At 51.2% G+C, this 17545-nt stretch overlaps 4 protein-coding genes across 4 annotated transcripts; 3 read left to right on the plus strand and 1 right to left on the minus strand.

The window, feature by feature from the left end:
- Nucleotides 1–2529: 2529 nt before the first annotated feature.
- PtrM4_140590 (uncharacterized protein) lies at nucleotides 2530–3048 on the plus strand (the record flags this gene model as incomplete). Its single annotated transcript, XM_001937923.2, has 1 exon — nucleotides 2530–3048. One exon carries the CDS (start codon nucleotides 2530–2532, stop codon nucleotides 3046–3048), a length of 519 nt encoding a protein of 172 aa, XP_001937958.2.
- Nucleotides 3049–4942: 1894 nt separating this feature from the next.
- Nucleotides 4943–6984, plus strand: PtrM4_140600 (uncharacterized protein; the record flags this gene model as incomplete). The annotated part of the gene is made up of 2 exons (XM_066109476.1): nucleotides 4943–6323; nucleotides 6611–6984. The coding sequence occupies 2 exons, from the start codon at nucleotides 4943–4945 to the stop codon at nucleotides 6982–6984; spliced, it is 1755 nt and encodes a 584-aa protein (XP_065960398.1).
- A 1764-nt stretch (nucleotides 6985–8748) lies between these two features.
- Nucleotides 8749–9925, plus strand: PtrM4_140610 (uncharacterized protein; the record flags this gene model as incomplete). The annotated part of the gene is made up of 4 exons (XM_066109477.1): nucleotides 8749–8916; nucleotides 8976–9335; nucleotides 9390–9795; nucleotides 9864–9925. 4 exons carry the CDS (start codon nucleotides 8749–8751, stop codon nucleotides 9923–9925), a joined length of 996 nt encoding a protein of 331 aa, XP_065960399.1.
- Nucleotides 9926–10845: 920 nt separating this feature from the next.
- PtrM4_140620 (uncharacterized protein) lies at nucleotides 10846–16839 on the minus strand (the record flags this gene model as incomplete). The annotated part of the gene is made up of 5 exons (XM_066109478.1): nucleotides 10846–11411; nucleotides 11475–12514; nucleotides 12595–15129; nucleotides 15183–15659; nucleotides 15701–16839. The coding sequence occupies 5 exons, from the start codon at nucleotides 16837–16839 to the stop codon at nucleotides 10846–10848; spliced, it is 5757 nt and encodes a 1918-aa protein (XP_065960400.1).
- Nucleotides 16840–17545: the final 706 nt, after the last annotated feature.

Here is a 17545-nt window from a genome sequence, read left to right on the forward strand (position 1 = left end):
TAGAAAGGTAATGTAGATAAAGGTGGGAAGAAGGCAAGTAAGCTTGTGGTTTATATAGCAACAAACCAAAGTTCCAGAGACCTGGCTAGGCGGTACACCATAGTTGTTCTCTGTATGTCATTTTATTTCTGCTGTTAGGCCTGCGAACATGAAGTTGAAGATGTGTCTTTTTCGACCAGGCAGAAACCATACGTCGAAATCCATTGCGCTTTTTAAGAACTCGGAAAGAGGAAGAGGTTCACATGCGCATATAATAGTCGTGATTTTAGACAGCAAGATATCAAAGTGTCGCTTTTTTAGTTTGGAAGAAGAGTAGTAAGAACCAGAAAGAACGAGGGTTTTGAAAGCGCTGGAAGAGGCAAAAGTCAACATGGATCAATGTTGTCGTCATTTCGGACTGCATACCATCGCAGTTGTCTTTATTTTAATAAGGGAGTAGTAAGAAGTAGAAAGGAGAAAAAGCTTTATAAAACGCAGGAAGAGACAGAAGTCCACATGTTTTCTGATGATGTGTAATTTTATACAACACATTAAGTTATTCAAAATGTATCATGTCGATTTTCAAGGAATAGTCCTTTATAAGCTCTAGAAGAATCAAACTTCAACATATATAATTTGTCCTCATTTTTTGATAGTAGAACAGAAGAGCCTTTTCAGTTTTTTCAGAGAAATGTAATAAAGGGCAGGGAGAGGGGGAGGAGAAGCTTCATTCATTTGTGTTTTATCGATTCAGAAAGAATACCATAATGCAGCACTCTAAGTGTTTTTAGGAATATGATTAAAGCAAGGTAATAAGAGAAGAAAGAAGAAAAAGAGGAAGGCGGCACAGTAGGACGACTTTATACCCTGGCCTGAAACTCATGTTGTGCTCTTTTTGGGGGTTTTTGTCAAGCGTCAAGGTTGGGGAGAATCATGTCGTATTAGAGCTATCGGAAAGAGGTCTATATACGCAGTGGGAAGAGGGAGTGAAGGAGCTAGGCCGTAAAGGTACCAGCGGGTAAATGGGTGGCTGCCTGGTTGCCTAAGGAGGAGCCAAGGGATAAACCCTATGGCCGACAGTTTTTTTTTAAAAATCTCCGAACGAGAAAGCAGCCATTCGAAGTCTTCATCTACATTTTTTAGAGGGAAGAATAAAAGTGTTGAGAAGCATGAGCAGTAGCGGGAGCAGGACAGACACATGCGTATTCCAACTCTTCGTTTTAGATATCCGCACCATGGATTCGCGGATTTCGGTTTTTTAGTACAGGAAAAAGGAGATATGGGCGAGGAATCAGTCTTGTAGTATGGTGGGGGGCTTTATATAGCTTGAGGGATAGATCGCGTCACGTGAGATCATCGATGATCGACATGAAGGTTTGGGGCAGTGCACATGAATAATCTCAAAGTGGATGATGGACCTCTGCTAGACAAACAGCGAAGTTGCATAGTTCTATTACAGTCACCCGTTTCCGTACATGAGAGTATCGCGCAAACGTTTTGTACATGGAAAACGGATGGTGTCGTGGTAAACTGCCGGTGGTAGGTGGATACTCCAGGCTAGTTACCGCAATACGGCTCATACACGCCCTCATGTCTACATTGCAACACCCTCAACATCCAAGCCGAGGTTGAGCAGAAAAGTAAAGCGACCAATGGCATCAAGAACGTCTTAAATCCATGGGTTATGCGCGCAGCAGGTGGCTTTACCCCACTCCTGAGAGGTGTGTAGGCGGCCTCCTGCCGGTCAGCCTTTACGCCTTTACGGGAGAGACATGCAGAACACAATTTCGACGACCACTTACAGGCACACCACCATTACCCCAGCCTTGCTGTGCTTGGCCCTGCAGCTGAAGGGTGTGCGCTTCGGTTATCGCCGGTGCCAGGGTTCACCAGTCTGCCTTGTTGTATCCTCGATACGCGTGGGTACACGTGGATAATCCAGGTATACATGTGAATCCCGATTTCTGAGTCGAGATCATAAATGGGGGTGAGGCAACTTTTTGGAATGCGGGGAAATGCATCTACCTTTTTTCATGACGTTGGTTGCAGCTCAGCTAAGAATGTGTCCAGTAACAAGATGTTGAAGGCACAATATGCTAGTGAGTAAGAATGTCAGTGGTCGTAACGGAAATCATTGCGATTCCCCGAAGGATCAATTCAGCTGTGGTCTGTGACACACAAGCGTCCTTGTCGTGGGGACATAAAGTCTCTCGCTTCGTCGTGATTTTGCTATTCTGTTCTTCCATTGTATTTGGATATCCGAAAATACTTGCTCTGTATTATTAGCTTGTACACCATTACCTTGTAGCCATTGACTTTGCATTCGGCGGCTTCCTGAAACAAAATTGTCTAAAGTGTCCATTCCGTCGGCGAACGGGTTTTTGTTGTCTTTCCTGTTCACTTGCAAGGTAGGCAGTATTGTTCCTCGGTGTATATTGCCATCGATGTCTGTCGTGACAATGTCATCGGAATCTATTGAGCGCATGTGACAACACACAACTGACATGTCTTCAGCGTACCTTCGTTCTGCTTGCATTGCCCGTCTTCATCATGTATGATCACAACAATACCGGTGGCCCATCGAACCAGGCGAAACTGGATAAACCTTCGCCAGATAGACCGCCACAGTATAATTTCAGAAACTGTGGCTACGATTGTGGACTGGGATGCCAGAAGGCCAGCGAGGACGAGGGTGGTGGCCGAGATAGCGACGACGACACGGCTGTTGGTGAGGAAGATAACGGGTACTCGGTTACTGAATGGCAAGGCGACTATGAAGACGTCGAAGCTGCGGATGACGCTGAGGAGAACATGTCAAACCCAGACACAGCAGAGAACGACACTAGCTCTCAGTTGTCATCGACGGGAGACTACGACGCAATGTCAGAGAGCTTGGTAGTCGAACCTTGTGCCACAAGCGATCACAGTCCAGTGGCCTCGGTTGGTGGAAGCGTTCGCAGCCTATCACCAAATCCGGGCATCTTATACTGGATAACAAGCATGCAACCTGCTTCTCCACTACCAGGCGAATATCACTTCTTGCATACGCCCTTGCGGCTTAGTCCGTAGTACGAGCATTGTCGAGGGGACCCCGCATCGCATCTGGTCGACCCGGATCGTTCGACTGCATTCTATCTGATAGAACAGGTGTGGGAGGGTGTACGTAGTGGTAGCAGATAGGGCTATCCAGATGTGGAGGTGGTACCCGGCAGGCGGAACCTGGATTGCTCTTTTCATGTATGCTGTCCTGTCACCCGTGTCACCCGGAATCGCCCGGTTATTCCCGATAAATTATCCTGTTGCACTAGTTATAACCTGTGCACGAGCATTCAACGTGGTGAAATGCCACTCTCTCGTGTGCAAGTAAGCTCAGGGTAAAAAAGCATTTGTGGCTGATAAGAGAAGCAGGCGCATGTTCTTTTGGAGCCTATACGTGTCTGCAATGTGTTGCTGCATGTGCGGTGATCTGTCTTGCTCGGTCCTCAGCGTGTAGGTGGACGTTGGGCAGTGCTTTTTACATGGGGAGGGACCTTTTGCTGGCTCTCCGGTGACGAACTGCGCGTGCGTGCAGAGCTGACGGTGAGTAGACCCGCGGCCGATGGCGCTATGGTGGCCGATGAGAGGCAATATCGTACTGGAACGGCGGTGAGTTGCAGTGAGTTTGCCAAACGTGCATGTCATGCTCTGATGGCAGCTGAGGAGACGGTGCCGCGTGGAGTCGTGGAGACGTGGAGAAGGTCAAGCCGTCCATCCGTCGATCCCCCAACCAACAGTCGTCCCGAGTCTTTTGCATCTGGCATCTTCGATGGAGCAGTGTCTAGGCTCGTACTCCGACCCACTGGCCGCGCATCGCTAGAGGCGAACTAGGTTGCCGGGAAGGGCGATGGGCGCTGACGTTGGGCTAGGACAGCTGTACGGTACCCACGGCCAGCATGCCGTGACATATTGTCGGGTAGCGACTTGACCGCCGCGTATTTCCAAATTTGTTTTGCGCAGCCGCGGTCCAAGGTGCAATAACTGTGTTTGGTGTCGATAGTGCGGTATGCATTGATAAACCAATTTCCATGGCTGCCATATCGCCGGTTCCCGGGCTGGAAAGGGAGGCGCACTGATCGAGGCGCTATCCTGGTCTCAACAAGAAACACCAGCTCATAACTGCGACGCGCCTTTCTCCTACGATCAAGGGTCTAGGTCTTGCACTGCCGCCGCCCCGTTGCTTGTTATATCACAGACTCAAGTCATTCAACGTCCTAGCATCCAGGTAGCTCCTCGATAATCATCGGCCAAGACTTGCGAACCCCCGCGGTAGTAGCTCTGCGGCCATCATCACACCTCAGACGACTATACGTCATCCTGCACCACAAGCCGTTGATCCGTCCTATTTCACCTTGTTGAATTTCACATGTGTCCCGGCAATTCCTCCTTCAGACGCTTTCCGCAGTTCGACAAACCGCTCGCCGTGTGGGAATTGAGGTACGGGGTACGGTAAGTGAGGCATAAACCCTCGACCATCAATGCGCACGCGACTGACACATGTGAAGTCTACACATACATCCTTGAATCCAACGAACCCCTCAGATCGGCCGGCGCGCACCAAATCATCTGCACAGGCACCCTACCACCTGCCGCACCTATTAACTGCCTGGTTCTCTCGGATACATGGACAGGCGTGTTTGCTTGCATTTTCTCTGAGCATCGAAATCGGAAATCTGCACCTGCATTGGCCCCTACTTGCGAGTCTCTGTACATCTTTGTATATCCCCGAATCCTCCCGAGCTCTCCCGAGCCATTCCCCCGCTTTCGTGCGCATCCGCATTCTATATACATCGTTGCCTGCCACTAGCCTACCCGCGCGACCGAAGACTGTTTTGCTATTGGCAATACTGGCTGTGAGCGACACTAGCATTACCCATAGAAGAATAGCATAGAAGAGCACCAGTAAAGTGCGGGGATAGACTGTAAGATGGCATCGTCAGCTCCACCCCGGCGATTCAAGGTCGAACCAATCGAGACAACCATTACATCCTCCAAAGACAAGCATCAGGCAGACCATGTCGAGAGGCCAAAGCCGCGGAGGTTTTTGCCTCAACCCATCGAGACGACAACATCGAGCTCCAAAGCCAGCCGTAAATTCGCGCCCCAGCCCATCGAGACTACCAAGAAAACGAACCGTAGATTTGCTCCAGAGCCTATTGAGACGACCAAGAAATCAAACCGGCGTTTTGCCCCCGAGCCTATAGAGACCACAACGAGAAGTAGCCGCCAGAAGTTCGCCAAGGACTGGGAAGAGCAAACATCCCCCACAGGGAAGTTCAAGGCCAATCCCATGGAAACGGCATCTCCCTGTAATGGTCAGCTCAAGGGTTTCATAAGGCAGACTCCGAAGAGATTCAGACCTCAGTTGATTGAGATAGCCCAGAGATCTCGAAAAGCAGGCGACGACACGCCTACACTTCTCCCTCAAGACAAGACCGAGGCAACTCCAGACTCAGCCATCAGCGCGCGCAAAGCACGGATACTGGGAATATCGCCTTCGCCACCCACGCCGCCAACGAACACGCCAACATTTGACATGTCCCAGAATCCTCTATTCTTGGAGATACAGCGCAACTGTTCACCTTTGTCCAGGCGAAGATCATACTTCAGTTCTTCACAGCACTCATTCCGCGTGCCCGACTTGGATCCGATTGAATCCTCAGAGTCAGAAGCGTCAGCCCCGTCGTCACCGTCGACTGAGTCACCACCGCCCTACAGCTCTGATCATTCTTTCATGTACAAAGAGGCCACTCGACGACGTGAGAGTGTAGACGATAGATCTGCTGGCTATCTACTCAAGTTGGCCGCCAAGGCTGCCGAGAAGCAGCTTCGGGAGCAGGCGTTAGCTGCGTTTCCTAACAGCGAGTTTCACGAGCCTGTGGCTCACTACGTAGACCGTGACACAGAAGAATCCGAGCCATCGCTCACCGAGGCGAAGCCCCAAGAAGAATCGTCTTTTACTGAGGTCAATTGGGACTTGGAGACTATGCGGAAGTTTCAAGAAGCCCAGATGGCCGAGAAAGAAAAGCAGGATCAGACGGAGAACGCGAAGCCTGCGTTTAGTCCTTTCGGCAACCCAGCCGGCTTCCTTGATGCTGCTACGGCCAAGAAGTTTGCGAAGGAACGGCGAGACCCTGAACTGGAACGTCAACGGAGAGAAGCTCGCCCCCCAATGCTCGGACAAGAAATCAGGTTCCCACGTTGCCAGTCGCCAGAACCATCACGTTTCGATCCCACTCAAGGGTGCGACGCAGTAAGAACGGCCATGTGCTATTTGTCTGAACAGTCCAAGGCTGCTTCCGAAAAGGGTGAGAGCCTTTGGTGCGGCCAGGGGAACGGCAGGCAAACTAGCACCACGCCATCTCTTTGGTCTACTGCCAACAGCCGTGCCTCAAGCACCCACGGTTTGTGGGGGGGGCATGTGCGTCAATGGGGGCGACAAGTCCCCCACGCGGACCGACGGGTCTTATGACGCCATTCCATGAGAAGCCAAATCCAATGTCTCCTTGCCCAACACCCGCTACGAGCTTGTTGCCACCCACACCTCCCGCATCCAGCTCTGGGGCCACATTTGGAGGGGACTTCTCGGGTATAGATGAAAAGCTCGCCGTCGAGCAAACCATCGAAGAAGAGTTTGGCGACGACTTTGTCACTCAGGTGTACAATTACTTGTCGCTCGGCTATCCATCCATGGCCCGGCCTTTCGATGAAGAACTGTCGAAAGTCTCGAATATATCCATCTCTGAGCTGAGGCAAGACGACCACCTTGCCACATCCCGTGGTTACATCCGTCTAGGGAAAGACGGTAATTTAAAGGATACAGAAATTACCGAGGAGACATGCATGCGATGGCGCGCCTTGCGCATCTACATTCAGGAGTGGGCCAGGCAGCACCCTAATATGGCTGAGGATGAGTTCCTGGGTGCGGGACGTGGGACAGCTGTAAGAAAAGGCAGCTGGGCGCTTTAGCCAAGCGTCAACACTCGACTCTGGTCATCTTCTACAGTATCTTTATTTCTGATTTAGCGTGTACATAGAGTGGGTTATTGTTTTGCACTTGGAGGGTGCAGGGTCCATCATTTGCCCTGCATTATATGGCTTGGTTATTGTTACCCGGTCGTAGATCTCTCATAGAGTTGTTCTTTTATTCTCCGCCGGGAATTTGTCGTACAATAGCGGTATTGGGTCCGGAGTATTATTATCCTGGGGAGTGTACGTATATTTGTTTGGGATAGTCCTTGTAATCAAGAAGTCTTGGTCGAAACCCATTATTCACAAGTCGCGTAGCTGGATGATGATAGCCAGTGAGCGTGGGATGAGCCGGCAGGGTCCTCTTGGCGATCTTAGTGACGTTTGGGGAAGACGCTAACCTGATCAGGTCGTCACTGCTAATCCCTTATCTCAACCAAACCAATGGGCATGTCTGCGTCACGCGCACTGCCACTACCTCTGGTCCCGCGCATGTCTCTATTCACACCGCTGATTCGGCAATAGCGATCTTCATTATGGCTTTATTCCTCTTGCCGTCAATTGGTACTTTCTGCACACGATACGAAGTCCGAAGAGAGAGCGTTCCTGAGGATGCCATCCTGGATTGAGAGTCCTCATACGCGCTGTGCCAAAGACCACTGTCGAATAGCGATACGAACATGCAATCTTGTTCGCACATGGGTGGGAGAGCGTTACTGACTTGAGCCGCTTCCTTATCTTTGCCTCGTACCATTCGCCTCTTTGTGCAGTCTTGGCTGAGACGAAAACAGGGATGTATAGCGACAGTCTCCAGCAAATCGAGAGTTATAGATAGCATAGCATCCGGGTGAGCCACACATCTATTGGCATCTCGACTTTGTGGAGCAAGGTTCATTCTATGGTAAAACCCACATGATAGCGGCCGTTCCGTTCGCCTTATGGCGCGCGTGCCGACGCGCTTGCGATTACCTTCACCATGACTCCTATCCCGCGCGTCGTTCAGGCACAGGGGTTCTTGTCTACGGACCTCCGTACCAATCGTAGATCTTTCTAGCCCTCAATCGATGACCTGAATGTCATGACCGGCATGTAGATTGATCTCTCTATAAAATGTATCGACTTCCGTGCTGATCAACATGTCACGGCTACGTGCGTTACCGACCGTCCGAGCATTCCGGGGATGCAGGCTATCATTACGCGGCAACGCTAAGCATACACCCTCGTGGGGACATCTCAGACAATGTTCTAGCCGTAGTTCAATTTCCCGGGTTGTGGAGGCTGTTGTAACATCATATCTATCTCGGCCAAGTCGCTGATTATCTGTGAGAGATCTCTTCCAAATCCCGTACTCCAATCTCGTAACTTTTCCAATTGCGCGAAGTCGCTGCCACGACACTGGGCGTCCCCAAAATCGAAGGCACTGACAAGACGGAGTATGAAGTGTGGGTACGACTCATGATTGCAAGCATTGAAGAGCGTCTGTTTCATATCCCTACGGTACTAGTCCGGAGGAAAGCGTTTTGAAGGCGCTGGACACATCTCGACTGTATCTTTGGAGCAATAGAAGGGCTGATCATGTCTGATTTCCAGTGGCAGCTGGGGTTGCAGTCATGGATCTTATATGGCATTGGCATGGCTCTCATCAGTCTGCGAGCGTTTGTACCCCTTACTCCAAGTGTACTGCTGGATACTAACATTGGTATTAGATATGCACGATGGCGTCGAGTTCGGAGTCTAAATCGATTCGCAATCGACGACTGCATTATGATCACTGCTGTACCGCTTCTCTACACTGGCCTGATAGTATGCCTGAACCTCATCGCAACTGGGGGCGGAAGCAACTTGTTTCCACCGGAGCAGTTTTCTACGTTTACACAGTCAGATATAGACGAGCGTGTCAAGGGATCCAAGATTGTTGTCCTCTCTGAGCAGGTATTTTGACCATCTATGGAGCGCACAATGATTTTCGAAGAAAAGCTAATGCCAAACAGTGCATGTTGAACGTCATATGGTCCTTGAAAGCTTGTATGCTGTTCATGTACGCTCGTATTTTAACCGGAACATCGAATATGAAATGGATCAAACTCATCACAGTGTGGACTGTCTCCGGTTGGGTTGCAGTTGAGATTGCCTTTTTCACCGCATGTCGCCCTTTCAAGGGATACTGGGCCGTACCTCCTCCAGATCCACAATGCACTACTTTGGTTCATTATGCTATCGTCCAGGCGACATTCAACTTGAGCAGCGATCTGTTCATTATCGCAGTTCCGGTACCGATGATATTATCGCTGAAGCTACCATTGAAGCAGAAGATTGGACTAGGAGTTCTATTCAGCATAGGCGTCTTCGTCGTATGTGTCTACTTTCTGGTCAATCAAGCATCCTTCACTAACACACTCCACCAGATCATCGCGGCAATTCTTACGAAAGTATACAATCTCTCCGACGTCTACTCGACAACCTACATGCTATGGTACACAAGAGAAGCATCGGTCGCAGTTTACGTCGCCAACCTCCCCGGCATTTGGCCCCTCCTACGCGAGCACATCCGCTTCCTGCGCGAACATACAAACACGTACCCTAGTGGGCAATCCAGGATGCCAGGTTTCACTTCCCAGCAATACGGCAATATATCCCATTATAAGAGCAACCATCTTCGTACCTTTGCGACTCTCGACTCTGCGGATGTTGAGCTGGCAAACAAGATAAAAGAGAAAGTGACAGAAGTACAAGATTCAAAGCTATCAGTGGGCCAGACACAGTGGGGTACTAAAAGCAGTGATGGCAATGAAGTGGATATCGAAGCTGGAAGTAGTTGGAAAGGGAAGGGCGTGATGGGTGTGCAAGTCAATACCCGGGTAGAAATACAAAACGACAAGTGGCCAAGAAGTGGATCGAGAAATGGATCGAGACTTACACAATCACGAGTAGTGTGGGTTGAGCAGAGATGTCAACAAGCAAGTCAAGCTGGCTTGATTCTTATCGATTGCAGATCACAGACCATTCTCTGGGACGTGCCACTGTGCACGAGCCTCTATATTGTCTGTGATCTGCAATCGATAAGAATCAAGCCAGCTTGACTTGCTTGTTGACATCTCTGGGGTTGAGGGACCGGAAGCACAGGCTGGAAGACAGTAAGGTGTTCTAACAGTCTGTCTTCTGTAACTGTGAGGGACGTCAATAGTTGAGATGACCGTATCTGTATTAAGTACTAAGTGAGATATTGCGTGCAGGTTCGAAGACCTGCGCGGGTCGAACTTTGGTGTTCGGCTGTGGCCTTCGCTTAAGGCGCACGGGCCACCTCGCTTACTAGAGGTCGCGGGTTTGATCCATGACACTACCCCCCCAAAAAAGAGAGCAAGTTCCAACGCTCGAACTGCCTTTTTTTTTTTTTTTTTTTTTTTTTTTGCCTAAAATTGTATACAAAGGAGATACCTATATCGCAAAACTGCTGCATACCAAGCGTGTCGCTTGCAGTGTCCATTCCATTACTACATTCTATTCCCGTTGTCTGTGCACAGTAATTATGGATCATCATCGTGGCGTGGTGACCTTAGCATCTTGTCTTAACAATAGTAACTTTGACAGTCTAGTCCTTGCCACGAGCACAGCGTCTATAAGTCCTATTTCTAGCACAACTTATCGACGCCCTCGATTATAGCAAGCACAACTATATTATCCCAGTCTTATTGTTGGTCTTGTCTGCTGTTGTCACCACTGGCTAGACACGACTAAGAGCGTGAAGTCGCATAACCAGCATATCTTGTTTGCCTGTGAGAGACTTAAACTTCCTGTGCATAGGCGGCTTGTTTGGGTGATCAAGGTGATAGCGCGTCACAGTGTCAGCGGAGTCCGCGAGGTTCATGTATGGTTCCCATGAAGGATTGTCGGGGCCGTCGGGATAGTTTGCCCATCGTACCAAGTATTGGAGCAGGCCTTGGGTAGTCTTGCCCTTGCGACCGCGGCGGCAGGATCCTTAAGCTTCTTATTAATGCGGCAGTCTTCGATTGCTTCGACAGTGTATTCAGTGTCGTCTTCCACTTCTGGGTCGAACTCCGCAGGGACCTCAGGATCTTGTGTTTGTCCAGTAAGTGGGTTGTCGTCAACCAAGTGTAAGAGCCATGGGTGGAAGACATTGTGGATGCGCTTCATGTTAGCGGGAAGATCTAGCTCGTATGCGGTGTTGTTGATGGCGCGAACGATAGTAAAGGGACCGCGGTTCTTTAGGTCTAATGACGCGGAGGGTCTTTTCGTCCGTAGGTTGCGAGTGTCCAGCATCACTTGGTCGCCGACTTTGAAAGCTGGTGCGGGTAGCCTTCCTTCATTGGCGTATTCTGCTTGTTTTGCTTGCGCCCATTGCATTGAAGCTCGCAGCTCGTCCTGCAGCGTTTTCATGCGATCCGCGAAAGCGTCAGCGTTGAGACGTTCTTGTTGCGCAGGCGCAGTCAAGGTCGCAGCGCCTGGCGCTGGCGCAGGGGGTTCAATGCCACTCCGTGGGTTGTATCCTTTAGTCGCGAAGAAAGGCGACTTGCCAGTTGTGCTGCTGGTGCTGGAGTTGGCTTCGAATTCAGCTATTGGCAGAAAAAGCGCCCAGTTATCCTGCTCGTAGTTGACATAGGCGCGTAGGTATTGCTTGAGGTAGGAGTTCGCGTTCTCGGTTTGTCCGTCAGTCTGGGGATGGTGAGCGGTCGAGAACTTCGGGCGTACACCCAGACGCTGGCATAGTCGCTTCCAAAAGTAAGAGACAAACTGCGCTCCACGGTCTGAGATAATCTCCTCAGGAAAGCCCTCTTCTCGCCAGATGTATTCGATAAAGGCTACCACAAGGGCGTCGGTGGTCATACTAGCCATTGGGATGAACTTCTTCTTCTTGGTGAGTCGGTCGACTACCACGAGGATGTCAGTGAACGTTTGACCGTTATGCCTGCAGGGCGGCAGGTGAGTGATGAAGTCTATAGAGATGCTGGACCAGTATTTGCTGGGGATTGGTAGCGGATGCAGCAGCCCATGCTTGCCTTCTCGGTATGCTTTGCTCCTCTTGCAAGTCAGACACGCGCGTACATATTGCGCGACGTCCGTGGTCATCCTAGGCCAGTAATACCATCGCGACAGCTTGGAGTATAACTCATGTTTGCCGCTGTGGCCACCGCAGACGCTCTTGTGGGCTTGTTCAATAACTTGGGTGCGAACGGCGCCGGCGGGGACGTAGACCTTGTTGCGCACATAGAGTAGTTCGTCGGTGATCTCGCAATCGCCAAGTTCCAGCCTGAGGTGCTCTTCTCCATGTATGAGTTTGAACGGCAGGCGTCGTAGGCCGTCCTTCTTGGCTTTGACGATCGCCTGCAACACCTTATCATCCTTGTATGCTGCCTTGATATTGTCAAGCAGAGCATCAATAGTCAGCTCGTTGTTCGGTGGCGCGGGCACATTAATTGCGGCGGGCGTCTCGTTTGGTATCGCGGGCGCACTAGTTGCGGCGATTGGCGTTGTAATAGGCGAGATTGTAACGTTATCGGCTGCACAGAGCGATCTTTTGCTCGTGAGGTCATGGGAGACGCCGTTTTCTCCCCCTCAGGCTCGATGCCAGGCAGTGCGGCGAGGACGGCGTACCGTTCAGAGATGTTGTCTTCCTCGCTAAGTTGATACAGCATTTGCGCGACTGCGGGGATAGAGTCAGGAAGGGTGCGCTGTGTGATGAGATTTGCGAGGTAGACTGCATGGCGAGAACCTCCATCCTTGGCGATGTTGATGGTGCAGACGCGCGCTTCAGGATCGACTTGGTCAGGCTTGATGACTACCTGGAGTTGATGCCGACGGCGGATGTCGTCGGGTGACTCGGGTAGGTCGCCAGGACGCCTTGTCAAAGCGTCTGGCTTCGTGCCCTGCTTGCCTGGCCTGTACTTGATAATGAAGTTGAACTCTGCCATGAATTCCGCCCAACGGGCTTGGCGTCTGTTGAGGCGCTTTGTGGTCATAAAGGTCTGAAGGGCTTGATGGTCAGACAACACCATAATAGGATCATCAGTACCAGACAGCTCAAAGCGCCATTGCTCAAAGGCGTTGACAATAGCTAGGAGTTCCTTGTCGTATATCTCATAATTGCATTCCGCAGGGTTCATCTTGTGCGATAGGAAAGCAACTGGGCGGAGGACTCCTGTCGCGTCCTTCTGAGAGAGGATAGCTGCAGTAACGAAATCTGAGGCATCGGTTTCCAACCAAGTCTCTAGGTCAGGATCGAAGTGTGCAAGGACTCCTGCAGTCTTAAAGGCGTCCTTAAGTCGATGGAAAGCTTGTATAGCTTTGCTATCAGCGATGAGCGGGAACTGATGTCTCTGGTCCTTGCCTTCGCCATCCTTGCGCGTGAGTTCTGTCAAGGCTTTTGCGATGTAGGAGAAGCCTTTGATGAAGCGACGGTAGAAGTTGGCGAAACCAAGGAAAGACTGGACGTCTTTGACTGAGCGCGGTATTTGCCAGTCTAGTATAGTGGAGACCTTTTTTGGATCCATTTCGATGCCCTCTGTAGTGAGGATGAGGCCTAGGTACTTCACTTTCTTGACCTTGAATTTGCACTTCGTGGGATCAAGATGGAGGCCAGCGTCGCGTATCTTAGAGAGGACCTTGATGACGTCGGCTTCATGAACTGACTCGTCATCGTCGCAGGTGTATATAAGGACGTCGTCGAGGTAAGCTGTACAGATATCGTCAAGGTACTCGCGGAGTGTCTCATTGATAAAGGTCTGGAAAGTGCCAGGCGCATTGCAGAGGCCGAAGGGCATGACAACGTATTCGTATAGCCCATACCGAGTGAGAAAGGCTGTCTTTTCTTCATCGCCTTCTTTGATCCGAACAGTGTTGAATGCAGCCACAACGTCGACAATCGTCATCCATCGTACCTTGGCCATGCGGGCCAGCGTTTCCTTGATGGAGGGTGGAGCGTTGCGGTTCTTCTTGGTGATGGCGTTGAGCTGACGGTAGTCAACGCAGATGCGAAGTCCGCCACCTGGTTTCTTGACAACTAAGACAGGTGACGCGTACGGAGATGTGGACGGTCGGATGAATCCGCGTCCGAGCATGTCGTCGATGTAGGCCTTGATGGCCCTGGTCTCCGTTCGTGTGAGCCCATAGATCTTAGGCTTGTGAATGCGTCCGTCGGTGTCAATCTCATGGTCAACGCCTTCGCGATGAGGTGCCAACTTCCCTGCTTGTATAGGACTGAACAAGTCTGGCATCTTGCTGTACAACCAGTCTGGCACCAGTTTGCGGATCTCCGCTTCCGTCATATGTGGACTCTCCATCTTGTTCATATAGTGGTCGTAGTCCTCTTGTGTGACGGCGGCGAGGCGGGCGATGTTGCGTTTGAAGGAGTCTAAATCGCAATCGTTATTGTCGTCTGGAGGGTCAGCAAGCTTCTCCCAGTCTTGTGGTTCGACCCAGATGGCTTCGTCTGGGTTGTGCGCAGCCATGAGGTAGGCGGCCTTGGCGGTGATAATGCAGATCTCGCCCACGGGCGTGGTTTGCCGAGATTCTGAAAGTGATGGAGTCTTGCCGTCGCCGTATACTGTCTCAGGGAGACCGTGGTCGAGACAACATGAAGTACAATGTGAAGAAGAGAACTTCATGCTCCGCGGTGAGAAGGTGAGACCGGGGTCGTGGTCTTCCAGCCAAGTCATACCAAGGATAAGATCAAAGTCTCCTACGTCAGCGACGAAGCACACGACTGGTGATAAGTGGCTGCCGTGTTTGACTTGGATTTCCACGGCTTCATTCAATGTATCAACAACCTTCCCATCCGCGAGAGAAAGCTGGATAGGTGAAGAGGTAGACATTATGGGCAGGCCCATGGCTTTAGCCCATCGCCTGTTCACAAAGGAAGCGCTAGCACCTGTGTCGATAAGAGTAGTTGTCTTTTTCCATTCCTTAGAAGAAGTGAGGGTGTAGGAGTCGTAACGTAGTTGTTTAGTAGATCGAAGATGGCCCTTAACGGCGATCGCAGAGATGTAGTGGTCTTGGACGTCTTGTGAGTTGTCCTGATCTCCGACTTCTGGAGATAGTATCCTGGCGGCAGCGACCTTGAGACGGTTATGGTTTTCTCGCGTCTCGCGGTTCTGTTGTATGTCCTTGCGCCAGTCTAGCTCCTGAATGCGACTGTTATCAGGAGCGTCTAGTTTTCCGAAACTGGCTCGCCCATGTCGTCCAACTCAGGCTCCTCTTCAGTGGAAGCATTAGAGTCGTCGTCTTCGGCGTCGAAGTCCGCTCCCATAGCATAGAGATGCATACTACTAAGCTTAGGCTTGATTTGGTCCCAGTCTAAGATTGCGCAACCCTTCTTATCGCGCGCCTGGTGACCAGTCTCGCCACAACGGAAGCAGACCTTAGCCTTAGCCATTGCGTCCTTCTGCCACTCTGTGCGCGTCGTAGTAGCTTCGCGATGTTGTCCTCGGCCAGAGCGAGCCTTTCGTGCAGGATTACGATCATTTGGGGAGCGCGTGCGCGGCTTGGTGCGAGGTTTGTCAGCAGCGGTCTTGCCTTGATTAATCTGTTTCTGTGTTAGATCAGACTTGCGGGCGGCGTCAAGGAACTTGACAAGAGCATTCTCTTGCTCATCGTCAAAGGCGTGTGAGGCGGCGGCGGCGAGGCCAGGTCGCAGGAAAGCGCGAGCGTAGCCAATCATGGCGCTGGATCATATCGCTGAAGGCGCGCAACAACGTCATTGTACTCACGCTGTTGCTGAGTTAGAGAGGTCTCTAGCTTGCGGGTATTCTCAGTAGCTTGGACAAGTTGTTCTTCAAGTGCGCAGTTCTGGGCGACCACATCTTCGTAGTCGGCGTCGCGTTCTGCGCGCTGCTGGTGATAGCGGTCTGCGCGGGCGCGCTCTTCCTGGTGCTTCCTGAAGAACTCCTCGTACAGGCCGTGGAACTTAATGGACTGCGCTTCTTCGTGTTTCCAGTCCTCATACCAGTCTTGGTGAGTAGGGTTAGTGCAACCGGCGGTCTTGGAGGATGAAGGACGATAAAAGCGCTCGACCTCTAGCTTAAGCTCATTACGCTCTCGGTTGGTGTGTTCCAACTCAGCATTAGTAGTCTCAATAGTCTCAGTCAGCTTTGAGACTTCCTTCTCGTACCAGCTAAGCTTAGCTTCAGCCTTAGTGATGCGAAGGCGTAAGCGGTTAACAGCGGCTTCGTGAGCTTCCTTGGTTATTGCATCGATGTTCGCGTCCAGGATAGGAGCGCAAGCAGCGGCGAACTTCATGAGCTCAATAGCTAGAGAGCGCAGGAACGCGGTGTTTGAAGTGGCTAGCTCCAATAAGTCGTCGTCAGTGCAGACGGGGACTTGGAATTCTTCCAGGGGAGATTCTCGGCCTAGGTACAGCTCAAATTCATCCTCAGTCTCGTTTTGTACAATAGTGATGAACGTGAACTCAGAGTGAGTAATCTTGGCAGACAAGACGTTCTTGTTTCTGAGGGATTGGAGTCGACAACTGCCAACTATAACATCGTAGATGTCGGCAGGGTCGTGTGGTACCATTGTGGGCTCTTGGCTGTCTCCTTCTGTAACTGGAAGTGCGGGGTAGCCGAAGGTGCTTCGACGGCCTGGTTCGGATCGACGAACAGGCTCATGCTTAGGAGCGGGGCCTTGGCTAATAGTTTGTTGGGTGTCGGATGCAGTATCCTTAGGTCGCTCGCGGCTGGAGTCTTGGCTGCGGGGGGTCGCGGGCGCTTTGTCTTTGCGCTTCTTGCGGCCAATAGGGAAGTCAGTCACGCTGGGCTGTGGAGGAGGCTGCATGTCTCTAGATCGGCGGGGGTGGCGGCCGCCGGTAGAGACGTTGTCGCTAATGGCGTTGATAGTTCTAAACATTTAAGGTGTTGGGTGTGGTTAATGTAGGTGGAGAAAGAGAGTGGTTATGATTGTGAGAGAGTGCGTCAAATGTGGGCGGGGAGCACAGCTGATTATTTGCTGTCACACTCCTGACTCCTTGCTCGAAGTAAAGCGGTGAGCCAAACCGTCTACCAGTCACCAAGGTGATGCGATACCGTCGCAATCGTTCCAGTGCAATCGCGATACTCTCAATCGCGACGCGGTACTGGCAACGTCCTTCGATGATGGGCTTCTAGCACAACACGCCTTCCGCTGTCAGCACAATAGCTTGTATCGCGCGCGTACGAGGGCCAATGACAATTGAGTTCCACTCCGCAGTCGTATAACAGAGCCTCAAAGTCCCAGTTGGCGGCGCGCGAGCTATCCTGATGCGGGTCTGTGACCGAAGATGGGGGACGAGTTGTCGCCTTCTCAGCCGCGGGGTTGCGGGGTTGCTGTCACGAGCAATACTGATTGCGCGCTGAGTTCTTCGGTGCGGTCACTTTCCGCGCGTGTCCTAGGTACCGTATGGTAGACGCAATATAGTGTGAGGGACGTCAATAGTTGAGATGACCGTATCTGTATTAAGTACTAAGTGAGATATTGCGTGCAGGTTCGAAGACCTGCGCGGGTCGAACTTTGGTGTTCGGCTGTGGCCTTCGCTTAAGGCGCACGGGCCACCTCGCTTACTAGAGGTCGCGGGTTT

This window comes from Pyrenophora tritici-repentis, chromosome 8 (genome assembly GCF_003171515.1).
Source record: "Pyrenophora tritici-repentis strain M4 chromosome 8, whole genome shotgun sequence".
NCBI lineage: Eukaryota > Fungi > Ascomycota > Dothideomycetes > Pleosporales > Pleosporaceae > Pyrenophora > Pyrenophora tritici-repentis.